Consider the following 12,291-nt stretch of genomic DNA (forward strand, 5'->3'; position numbering starts at 1 on the left):
CATCCGGCCTCTCACCGTCAAAAAGTGCCCCGTTACGAGCACTCCAAATGTGATAAACCAATGCAGCTATCCCCCAGTGACACCTCCGTGCACACATGATACTACCTCTGAATCTTTTGCGGCGAAGACGAAGTAATACACATAATATTTTAGAGAAATTTTTTGGAAGTCCAGTATTAAATATGATTTGACGCAGATAGAATAAAGCAAGTTTAAGTCAAGACCTTGGAAATTTAGTATACGATATAATTTGCCACCTTTCCATTTCCCTGCTAACGTCTACATTTTCCATCCTCTAATTGGTTCTTTTATTATGTTGGGATATCTTGCAAACAAAGGTGAGTGGCAGATCATTGATAGATAAGAAAATTATTCTCTGACCTTTGAGTCCACCAACCTGAGCTAAGCATGTTATATGGAGATCGTTCATAATGGTGGACAACAATGGAAGTACAGATTGTGAAGATATGAGATTGTGTATTTCATATCACCACATGGCTCCGCCCGGACGGTAACTCGGGTGACTTGTTTTTTTCCGATATTTTTTATACATAAAATTTTGTCTTATTTTCCGATGACCCTAGGCTCTATTTGTCAATATTAGCTCAATCATGGTTTAGAAAATTCTAATCCGGGTAGAAATGAAAACCTGGCTCCGCCACTGCATATCACCAAAGCAAACATGGGATTTGTCTTAAAATTGAAAATCGATTCCACACTGTATGCATAGGTGGAGAACTTTTAGTTTTGCTAGAGGTAGCAAACAGGGGATATCAGTGCAAAGATATTCTCATAATATTTTTGTATTTTTTACTGTTGCTGACAAGCACACATTCTTATGACAGCAAAAAGGAAGAATTGTGGAGGCATTGGCTTGTTTGCTTACTCCATATCCTCCATATTCTTTAGCTTAGCTCCTATTTACTATGTTTTGGATTTTGGTTCTCGGGATTCAAAATTTCGATCGACGTTTTGATAAAGGATGAAGTAAGGTCATGATTTCAGTTTCTGAAGTTGAGCCTAGTGTCTGAGGGTCTCAACACCAAGACATTGTCACCTTGTGATTGGTGAGAATTAAGCCTGAGGATTCAGGGAAAAAGCTTGATAAATTTTCCTCTCTAAATGTGTACCGACTAGTTTTTCAACATTGGCACTAAAAATCTTGGCATAATAATACCTGCAGTTTAGCACTCGACAAATTTTAAACTTTGTTCTCGTCAGATATATGGACCAGAAAGTAGTGGAAAGACTACATTAGCACTCCATGCAATCGCAGAAGTCCGGGTTTAGTATGTGTTAGTTTTACTTATGCCAGCTATTTGAAACTCACAGTCCATCGTATATAATTGAACACATTTTAAAATCTTAATTGATAGCATTCTTGTATGATGGTTTTGCCCACGTTGCATTATAAAAACACTATGAAACTTCTCAATGTTATACAGAGTCTTGGTGGAAATGTCATGCTAGTTGACGCTGAGCATGCGTTTGATCAACATATTCAAAAGCTTTGGGAGTTGATGTAGAAAATTTGATTGTTTGCCAGCCTTATAATGGAGAAATGGCACTAGAGAGTAAATCCGTTTCCTCGTTAAGTTGCTAAGACATGAATTACAACTTTTTATTCATGACCTTTTTTTAGCCACATATATATAGTTCTACCTATACTTCTGGTTTATTTGGTTTCTGTGTGTCAGTTGCTGACCATTCGTGTAGATCTGGTGCTGTTGTTCTCATTTGCATTGATTCAGTCTCAGCACTTACTCCACGGGCTGAAATCGAAGTAAGCTGCTGAAGTTGTATTACTCTATACATTGTGTATTCTAAGCTAGTGGTTTTCTTCTAGAACATTTAAATTGTTTTGAGCTATATTATTCGCATAGGGTGAAATAGGGTGCAGCAAATGGGCTTGCAAGCTATACTTATGAGCCAAGCATTGCGACAAGATGCCTGCAATGCTTCTAAAGTTCCGTGCACGGTTGTATTCTTGAATCAAATAAGACACAAGGTACGTTTGATCAAAGAACTGTTATTTTCTTCTAATATGGGAGCAACTGTCTGATCTCTGTTGTGTGAAATGTTCTGTGCATGAAACTTATGGCAACAATTCATCATAATTCTGGTGATATCCTTCCTTAAACCAGATAGGTCTCTTTTATGGAAATCCTGAAGTCACTTGCGGTTGCTATTGCTTTGAAGTTCTTTGCATCTGGCCGACTTGAGATACGCTCTACCGGGAAGATAAAGTCTGTAAGCCCAAAATCACACAATTTAATAATATCTCACTTTTCTACTCTAAAAGTTAGCGTTTAGTCGTAAAAGATTTATTTATCCTAGTTTGAAAGAGATGAAGATGTTGGACTTAAAGTTCATGTAAGAGTTCAAAAGAGTAAGATCAGGGTCACTAAACCACATGAATGTATATATATTCCTGGCTGATATTCAAGTCTTTATTGACTGTGGTGCACTGGTGCCTGAGGAGAGACATTCATAGCCTTTGAGCAACGTCTTTTTTGTGAATGTTTACACCAATGCTACGTATATTGGTTTCACCTCATGGTTTCTACAACAGGTTTCAAGGCCGTACAAGCAAGCTGAGTTTGAAATTATATTTGGAGAGGGAACTTGGTGAATTTCAATGATTTCTTACATAAACGGAGCATAAAGTTTACATCGTCTTTCTTTACTCCCACGAGTTAAGTCTTTGTTATTCCATTTCTATGGAACCCAAAAGAATAACTATAATTTGTATACCTGCAGAAAGTTAGAGCTGCAGTGGCTGAAGCTGTCGGTCGAGTGGGCTCTTACTCTTAAGTTCTCACTTCCGCAATCCGACGATGAAGATACGCTCCAAGAAACGTTGTGAGGTAGATAGATATTTTCCTTCTCCTGCAAGGTTTCTCTCGGAAGATCGGTTACAAATGTTCAATGGACAAGAAATCCTAGATTCTCGATTCGGGTAGAGACGTACAAATTCTTCAAGCAAAACGACCCTTGGAAGGTTTTCATGGAATCCTACCCACCGTCTCCATCGTTTTGGCTGATGTTCATCTTCCCATGGAATGTGACTTCATTAACTTGTTTGAAATTGGATAGGAGTTTTATTTAAAAAGATTAAATCTTCATCCGTGGATCGTTAACAAAGATTCCTTGAATTGTGAGATGACAAAATTGTCTTTCAAATGGACCAAGATATTTTTCTTTGATAAAAAATTCAAAAGATTCATGTCATGGAATGATGTATATTATATTTGTGCTCTACTTCCTAATACTCACTCACTTTCTAGTACTCGTTAAAATAATTTTAAGCATATAACGTGAAATACAAAAGTTGGAGTAATAATATTTTATGCAAACAAAAAAGAGCTAAACAGTTTCGAAGATACCTTTTGCTAACCCACTCATGAACCTCGGATGATTTTTGGGCGTGGCGTCGGCCCTCCTTTCTACGAACAGAAACAAAAACAAAACTCCAAAGCAAAAGCAACTTGAATAATGTGGCAAAGACACATTTTGATGGTAGTAAAGACAAACAAAACTCCAAAGTAAAAGCAACTTAAATAACATGGCAAAAACACATTTTGATGGGTAGTAAAGACCAAGACACAGGGATTTCTTTTCCAGGATCGACACCTCAAGCAACGGCAAAGTAAGCCCAGCCAGATTTCACATGGTTGGATGACTCGCGATTGAACATTTCACCTTTCCTGATGTACCTGAATACCACCAAAACTGAACTTGAGATAGAGATAGACCCACAACTTTAAATCATCAATATGCTTTCCAACATTATACCATAGATAGTTTCAACGGCAAAAGAATCTTAGGTAATGTTTTGGTTTGGGGGTATCTCATGTCTCATTTACCAATTTAGCACTACTTACAAAGGTTATTCCACAGACACCAAATCAATTGAACACTTTTTCAGCATCCGAAAGTCAGCTCCATAGCTTTCCAGTATTGTCACCGATACCTTTTTCGTGTGCATGGTACTTTTTATGGAAGCCTGGAGCAGCCTCACAAGAACTACTAACACCTTGAGATGTATTTGGTGATGTGGGAATATGATAAAGGACACCTTTCAACTCCTCGGATCCCAAATTGACTGTTATTAAATATCCATCGTCGAATTTACCATCAATTGTTCCAGTGACTAAGCTGCTATCATCCAGGTTAGGACCCACTGCACAACATATATAAGTATGTTGGGTATGCTATATTTCAAGAATGTGACATCAACAATTTGTTTATGGCTCCGGAAAATAATAAAATCTTAAAAAACAGAAAGATTTAGTAAAGCCTCACCCAAAACTTGATTTGGTGCAGCACTGTTAAGAGAATGCGACAATGTGAATCCATTGCTACTCTTGTTTGCTTGATTCATCAATATAAAATAAACATCAATGGTTCTGCGTAATATAAATTGGTTCAAATATAATCGAAATTGATTGTGAGGGTACCAGAAACAGAGATTGATGGTTCTTCTTTTCGAAGATAGTAAATCTGCTCAAAATGATAAAGTAACGACATATAATATTTTCGCAACACAAATGATGCATTGGTAACGGAGGGCGGAAACTTGAAGACTCCGATAATTTCCTTCCATCTACGATCTCCTAGAACCTGGAACGTGTAACTGGAAGTAGTTGGAGTCTTGGGGATGGATCAAAATATGAAATTGAAAACTTGAATATTCCTCATAGCACAAGTCATATCCAGTAAAATAGTAAAACCTTCGAATTGACAATACTGTTTTCAAACACTACATGTACTTGTTGCTAGCACCTAAGAAAAATTCTCCGAACTGAATATATCATAAACACACTCTGATAACCAATTTAATTTGTTTAAAAATTATTTTCTGCACTTTCTAGTTTGATCATCAAAAAGCTATGTACATGGATGGAACACGCATGACTGTTAGCCATAAAATTGGGAACCCATGGCCTGCTCATTACTTCTGATATCGATGAGCAGATTTGAAGTTATTGATCACCATAAAATTGGATTGTGCCAATTGTAAGCCAGATAACTTTGAGGTTGCATATTTTATAATTTCAAAATGCTAATTAAAGCCAAAGTCAGACACCAAAACATGTGGCTTTAATGCTAATTTTAAAAAGTTGATGTTTGGTTAGGTTTTCAAATTAAAGATGCTTACAAAAGCCAAAATCAGATGCTTGTTGGATGTTGTTTGAAAGAGTGAACAAAAGCATACTTTTTCAATGCCACCTCGAGAGGTCACCTCCACAAAAAGCAGATGTAGATCCAAACGATTTCCGCCCATGGTAGGCATCCTAATTCCAACGAAAAAAGAACAAAAACAAAATACACATAATTGGTTATACTTTGTTAGCATGATGATACGCAAAAACAATGAAAGTAGGAACAAAATTTACACCATTCCCAAATTCCTACGAGCAGTCCAAAACCGTAGATCTACAAAACCAATGCCTATCCATGGTAGTCTCTTATTCCACCACTTTGGCTTCCCTAATTTTTGTCAGAGATCTTAAACTACGAATAATGGGGTTCTCCACAATTTATCTTGGTTATATTGTTTGCTCATATATTTGGTTTAAGAAACAGCTCATATGAAATCACAAACTGCTTATAGAAGAAGGATAAAGCCCAAAGGCCAGAACTTTAACAGAATGCTTCAGCTGAATGGTTTCTAGGAGAGTAAAGTACATGATTAAGAACAGAATCATCAAGCTATTTACAGTGAGCAATAGATGCAGTTTGTTCATCAAATTAAAAAAATTTAGTCAAACTACAAAGTTCTAAATTGACGAGAAAAAAAGAGAAAAATTGGGCGGAATCATAGGGAATAATTGCCTCAACACCTGGTAAAGAAAATTAAAAAAAACAAAAAAACACTTTATGTAAAATCAATAGCATTTTAGACCCGTGTTTTTAATAATCAGGTGTAAAACCTACCTACCAGATGGAGTAAATTTGCATGAGTTTTTACAATATAGGTGAGAAATCACTGAAATGTGATTGATTTTTTTAAAAAAATGAAGGATGTATTAGGTTAATAATATTTTTTGGGGAATTATGCCTTTTAGACTTTTCACGAAGGGATCGGGGACAAGTAACCCCATAATCATAGCATTATCGCTTTGAAAAAATTTACTTCACACCACTCTTCTTACATTAAATGATGATTATTAGATACACAAACTAAATGGAGTGATTCACTAACGACAAAGGCTCAAATGTCAACGAAGCAAGACATCCAACGATCGTGATACCCGTTAACCAACAACATCCAAAGTGCAATTCATACATCCAGAAGTCAAGGATCAAAACTTTAATCTAAATAGTGATAGAAAATGCTAAAAATCGCGGAATACCTGAATTTGGTACCGTATGCAGAGTGAAAAGCCTTGAGCTTTTGCAAGAAAACATCCGGGTTTTGGAGAATTTCTTGATACTCAGCTTCGGGTTTGCTGGAAGAACATTCCTTTGTATGAGGCTTTTCAGATGGTGGGTCGCTTGACATTTTCACCGTGAGAGTAAATATGGCGCTACAGTATTTTTCCCCAAATAGAAATTTCACGAGAATTATTACAATGAGATTTTCTCCCAAGATCTCATTGTAAGAAATTGCGGCTGCGACTCTTCCTTCCTAAGGTAAATAAACTTCATTGTTATTTCAAAATGCCCCTTTAACGAAAAGTTATTTATGTTTCGGCCCATGAAATCAAACGTACTATGACATGTAGACCTTTTAGTTTTTCACATTTTTAAGGACTAATAATAAATATTTCAACATACAATTCACTTTTGCAAATAAAGGGATAAGACTCTAGATATCGACAGTCTCTCGTAACTAATCTTATTTCTAAGACAACGTTCATAGCACAATTCGTTTTATATTAAACTTGTGTTTGCTAACTTGTTTAGATATAACATTCTTTCTTCTTGTTTCGAATTTGGGTTATTTAGATTTTGAGATTATTTTTTTATATCCTTATTTGTCCAAAACCTTTTAAGCACTCTTAATCACAAATGTCTCAAAAATATCTATTGGATTGTGAATTTTAGACATTGATATTGATTCAAGTATCAGGAATGTCGCTGCACTCCTACTTCCATCTTGTTTCAAGTACAATTTTTTTTTAGGCGAAATTGTTAATTTCTACTTGTTTTCAATGATAAATTAATGTTGGTAACCAAAGGCATCTAAAATTTCTGCGTTAGCACATCAACAGAGATCAAAATGGTTTTAAACTCAAATAATAGGGATTCTTTATTTTTTTAATCTTATTTAGCTTTTTCTTTTCTTCTCATTTACAAGAACATATTATCCTTAGGACAGGATGCCATATAATATATAATTATATTCTATTGTTTTTCCAATCATGTAAGGAGCTTCACTAGCTAAGGCACAGAAATCAGGTACTGTCAAGACCAATACAGCAACAATTGAGGAACCAAAAATCCCATCAAAAGAGATGAGTGCTCAAAGATACTGCTTAAATACAATTAGTTATCACAGAAAATGAAACTCGTATACATAGCCAGATAAGTATAACAGATAAAGAATTGGGGCAATCTCAAATAAGAAGAAGAAGAAGAAGATATAGAGAAACAAACAATCGTACTGCGAACTGAAAACATGGAAACTTCAAAAATACTGCAGAGCTAATGCCAGGGAAGCGACTATAAGCATTATTATTGGCATTAGTTCGCGTATATTCCTGCTGAGATTTTTGTTAGCATTCTCTGATAGCATCGATGGTGGAGGCACTCCAGGGCATTCAAGCCCGTCTTTCCCTTCTCGGCAGATACTAGCGAAGAGACATGCTGGATAATTTCCGTTGATATAAATATTGCTGAAGATGATTGTAGAACACTCACTCCTCAAGTCGTTCAAAGAATCTACAAACGGACATGCGAACTCTTTAAAGGAAGAACAACATGGGTCGGGTGGGTATTCAGGTCCCTTGCATTTGCATGGTGATGATGATATAGTTCTGGAACTCGAAGCTTGCCTGTAGGGAGCAAAACCAGTATATCAACAAATCTGTTTTAAACTTGAAAAGTTGACGTCTAGAAAAATGAAGCACACTTTTTTTGGTAAAATTGGAACTGAGTGAACATAACAATCTATAAAATTCATATTTCACCTACGCATGATTTTGAGCATAAAATATTGTACAAGTTGTTTGGTCGTGTGCTATTGATGTCGGATCGTAGGAGACAAGAAACACTTGAGAAATACCTAGCAATGTTTGAACCTTAACCAACATTGGAACCTTAAGATTTTAAGATGTACTACAATATGCACAGTACAAAGTGATCACTTCACTGAGAGAAAACCAAAGAGAACACGAAACAACGAAGATGCAGCCTAGCCAACACCATAAACTGTCGGAAATGGAGTTAGAGTAGTCATGATAAAGAAGCACCAACAAAATGTTGTTAGAGTAGATGTCTTACAAACCAACAGTTGGCTAGAGAATTTATTGACTCAAGTGAAATAAACAATCTTTATTTTAATATAATTTAACTTTTTATGTTTCATTTTACTTTATCTGTATACCCATGCAATCAACATAGATAAAGTCCTTGATTATACTTTAACACAAATGAATCGTAATTCGATCTTGAAACTCATTTGTAAACACTGTATATTCTAAATTAGTTCCTAGTCGATTCAGCCGCCTAAAACAAGGATAAAGACCGCTTGAGTTTGAGACTTGCATCTGTGATGTTGTTTACTGTGTTTTATGGTAAGGGCATATAGGTGTTCAATCATTCAGATAGGTAATCATACGATAATTGTACTGAACAACTCTTCCTCGAACTTTCCAAGTGGTTATCATTCATGAAGAGGAAAAGTCTGTAGTTGTGATTGTACATGATCAGTCCTTATAATCTGGGTATACTAGGATTGTGCTTTGACTAGTTTACCAACTCCGCGGGGGTCACAAGGTGGCGAGGGTGCATTTGCGAAATGTGTAGGAGCCAGTGCATTGTAGTCGAGGATTCACCGCTCACCTATGGGCGTGGATATCCTATGTGATCTAACGAAATAGTAGTGCATGAAATCTTAGGCCAGTGTGTGAGATGTACATTAGGGAAAGAGTTCTTTAGTTGTGCATGCGATGACACTATGAATATTTCATGATTGTATGACATAACTATTGGATTTAATATGCAACCATCGATGAACCAATGGTTGCAGATTCGATCGGGATATATGAGATGAAGGGACATTATTGTACGTTAATGATAACCGACTGGTTCTTGCAGGTACTATCAGTGATACATAGAGAATCATGAGGCGATGCTACTAGACACTCTTATCATGATTCGATGGGTTTTATCAGAAAATGATTTATGCATTCTTATGATCAAATATTGGTGTATAGAATGAGGCAAATTAGGGTAAACTCAAATAAAAGAAAATATTCTGAATCACAATGAGTTGTGAACCCATGGCTAGCTGTACCCCTGAACCATTGAGGGTCACACAAGCACTGGATCATTTTGTTCTCGTTGAGAGAATAAATTCAAAGAGTTGAATTTATATATAATTATAAGATAGTAAATTCAAGGAGTTGAATTTATGATAATTATATTTTGAGAGAATAAATTCAAGGAGTTGAATTTATGAGATAATAAATTCAAAAAGTTGATTTTATGATATTTAAAATTCGGCGAAAATAAATTCAATGAGTTGAATTTATAAAATTTGAGAATTTAAATTATTAAACTCACAAATTGAGTTTATTAAATATTAAATTAAATGTAGTGAGAAGTATGTTTAATGAACTTGTAGGAGTACAAGTCTGACATACTAAATAATTAAAGTTCTTCATAGGTTTTGATATAATTAATTAAACTAGTTGGACTAGTTCACTTAATTAATCAAGCCCATGAATGTTAATTATGAAACATAAATCTACAATTAAGGTAATTAGGTTAAGGATTTTGTTTTAAGGAATGAGAGCATAACCCTAGCCTCCATTCTTTTCCTTGCAATTTTCGAAAATTGCGCTCCATTCTTTAAAAAATTCAGCCACTCCAAATTTGAGGGTTTGAGTCGCCTCTCAATTTTGATATCAACGAAAAATATTTTCTATACTTTCTAGTATAAGTTAGAAGAGGAAAAAGTAATCTAGTCGTGGACCGGATTAGGAGATTGAAGAAAGAATATTTTGAAGAAAGTTCATAGGGAATTCAACAAGAGCTACATCCGCTCATATCGGAGTAGTTTATGCCGAGTGATTTAGTCACTAAACGTAAATTATAAAATCCCTATGTATGTTCTTTTAATTTAAACCATACGAGTGTCCAAGATAATATTTTGAATGTCAAAATAAAATTTTTAAACTTCCGCTGTGTTTTGGACACGAGAAAACCGATAACCCAACAAATGTCCCACAAGGCAACGACACTATGTCCACTCTCACAAGATATCCCGGAAAGAAAGAATGAAAGAAAGAAAGGAACTTTGTGTACAGCGAGATTTTATTAACCCTACAACCGTGTGTATCATACTGTAGAAAGCCCAAATCATATCACCTATATTGCTGGAACAGGCTAGTGCCCGTCTTACAAGATTCACCACAGCTGCCGATTGTGGTATCTGTAAAGAAAAGAAGGAAGCGAAGAACCAGCTCACTGAGCTATGCGAATACTCCCGTGAAAATTGCATTAACCGCCACAACAAGTCGGTTTTATATACAAGAAAAATAAGAAGCGTGCTTCTATAATTCTATTCTTAAAAGCGTGAAAGTGTAAACTACTAACACTCCCCCTTCAAGCTTGATGTGGATATGAACATCAAGCTTGAACAGTGGTTTCGACATTGGCAACAAGTTGGTAACAATGTAACAATGTGTGGAATTTCCCTTTCAAGGCTGGTGCAGATCACAAACCCCTAGAAGTCCAAGCAAATAAGCATGTTGATTCTTTCCCAAACTCTTCGTGAAAATGTCTCCAAGCTGCTGGTGGGTAGAAATGTGCTGAGTACAAATGAAGCCTTCCTTGATCTTTTCACGTACCAAGTGACAATCGATCTCTATATGTTTTGTCCTTTCATGATATACAGGGTTAGCACCGATATGGATAGCAGCCATGTTATCACAAAATAATGTGGTAGGACCTTGAACATTAATTCCCATGTCGCGCAAAAGACCAACAATCCAAACAATCTCGCAAGTAGTGGTTGCCATTGCACGATATTCAGCCTCTGCAGATGATCGTGAGACCGTGTTCTGCTTCTTGGATTTCCAAGACAGGAGCGAAGTCCCTAACTTGATACAATAACCAGTAACAGAGCGGCGAGTCATTGGACAAGCGGCCCAATCCGAATCACAATAGGCTGTAAGAGAGAAAGAAGCAGAAGGCTTCAACAGAATGCCTAGACCTGGGCTCTTCTTAATGTATTTCACCACACGAATAGCCGCATCTAAGTGAGATGTCTTCGGAGCATGCATAAATTGGCTCAAAGATTGAACTGCATAACAGATGTCAGGTCGAGTTATAGTCAGATAGATTAACCGACCAACCAAACGTTGGTATTCACCTGGATCTATTAGTAGAACATCAGCAGCAGATTTCTTCTGATTTTGTTTCATAACAGAGTCAAGTTCGTGACTAGTGAGCTTCTTATTCTGCTCCATAGGTGTGTCGAATGGTCTGGCCCCTCCCACACCTGTGTCAGCTATAAGTTCCAACGCATACTTTCGTTGGTTGAGATAAATTCCTTTCTTGGAACGGGCCACTTCAATGCCTAGGAAGTATTTGAGATGGCCAAGATCCTTAAGCTGTAGCTTAGAATGCAGGAACATTTTCAAATTCGTGATGGCTGTTGTGCTGCTCCCCGTGATGACAATATCGTCAACGTATACCACAAGTAGAGTGAGTGCATTATTATCATGCTTAAAGAACAAAGAATGATCATGTTGTGATTGACAGTAACCACCTTCAATCATGACATTCGAGAATTTCGTGTTCCGTTGGCGTGAAGCCTGTTTCAACCCATACAATGACTTTCTCAGCTTACAAACTTGATTTTCCTTTCGAATTTTGTAACCTTGTGGAAGATCCATGTAGATCTCCTCATCCAAATCTCCTTGAAGGAATGCATTGGTGACATCCATTTGAAATAGAGGCCAATTATGACTAACAGCCACATTGAGAAGACATCGAATCGTTACAATCTTTGCAGTAGGTGAAAAAGTGTCATGAAAGTCAATACCTGGCTGTTACGTGTACCCTTTTGCCACCAAGCGTGCCTTAAATCTCTCAATGCTACCATCGGATTTG

At 36.5% G+C, this 12,291-nt stretch overlaps 1 protein-coding gene and 1 long non-coding RNA gene across 4 annotated transcripts; one reads left to right on the forward strand and one right to left on the reverse strand.

Annotated features, from left to right (window-relative positions):
* The first annotated feature begins 670 nt into the window (after nt 1–670).
* Nucleotides 671–3,088, forward strand: LOC140959737 (uncharacterized). Its single transcript, XR_012172058.1, has 2 exons — nt 671–2,250; nt 2,338–3,088. It is a non-coding gene; the product is annotated as an uncharacterized lncRNA (long non-coding RNA).
* Nucleotides 3,089–3,469: 381 nt separating this feature from the next.
* LOC140959736 (high mobility group B protein 10-like) lies at nt 3,470–6,619 on the reverse strand. Of its 3 annotated transcripts, none has more exons than XR_012172057.1 (6): nt 6,360–6,618; nt 5,219–5,297; nt 4,461–4,623; nt 4,306–4,374; nt 3,796–4,183; nt 3,470–3,716 (listed from the first exon to the last, which is right to left on the reverse strand). XR_012172057.1 is itself a non-coding variant. In XM_073417733.1 (6 exons), exons 1-6 carry the CDS (start codon nt 6,506–6,508, stop codon nt 3,667–3,669), a joined length of 720 nt encoding a protein of 239 aa, XP_073273834.1. In that variant the 5' UTR covers nt 6,509–6,619; the 3' UTR covers nt 3,470–3,666. The 3 variants fall into 3 exon arrangements, 1 of the variants encoding a protein (XP_073273834.1); XR_012172056.1 differs by having other exon boundaries at nt 3,885–4,183; nt 6,360–6,617; XM_073417733.1 differs by having other exon boundaries at nt 3,974–4,183; nt 6,360–6,619.
* Between the last annotated feature and the right edge of the window lie 5,672 nt (nt 6,620–12,291).

Source organism: Primulina huaijiensis, chromosome 15 (genome assembly GCF_012295235.1).
Source record: "Primulina huaijiensis isolate GDHJ02 chromosome 15, ASM1229523v2, whole genome shotgun sequence".
Taxonomy (NCBI): Eukaryota; Viridiplantae; Streptophyta; class Magnoliopsida; order Lamiales; family Gesneriaceae; genus Primulina; species Primulina huaijiensis.

What these genes read in the sequence shown, in the direction of transcription:
- LOC140959736 (XM_073417733.1), bottom strand. Translation starts at nt 6,508, where the DNA reads ATGTCAAGCGACCCACCATCTGAAAAGCCTCATACAAAGGAATGTTCT. An exon ending in GCATACGGTACCAAATTCAG is followed by an intron (nt 5,298 to 6,359) that starts GTATTCCGCGAT and finishes CGTTGGAATTAG; the next exon opens with GATGCCTACCATGGGCGGAA. An exon ending in ACCATCAATCTCTGTTTCTG is followed by an intron (nt 4,375 to 4,460) that starts GTACCCTCACAA and finishes TGATGAATCAAG; the next exon opens with CAAACAAGAGTAGCAATGGA.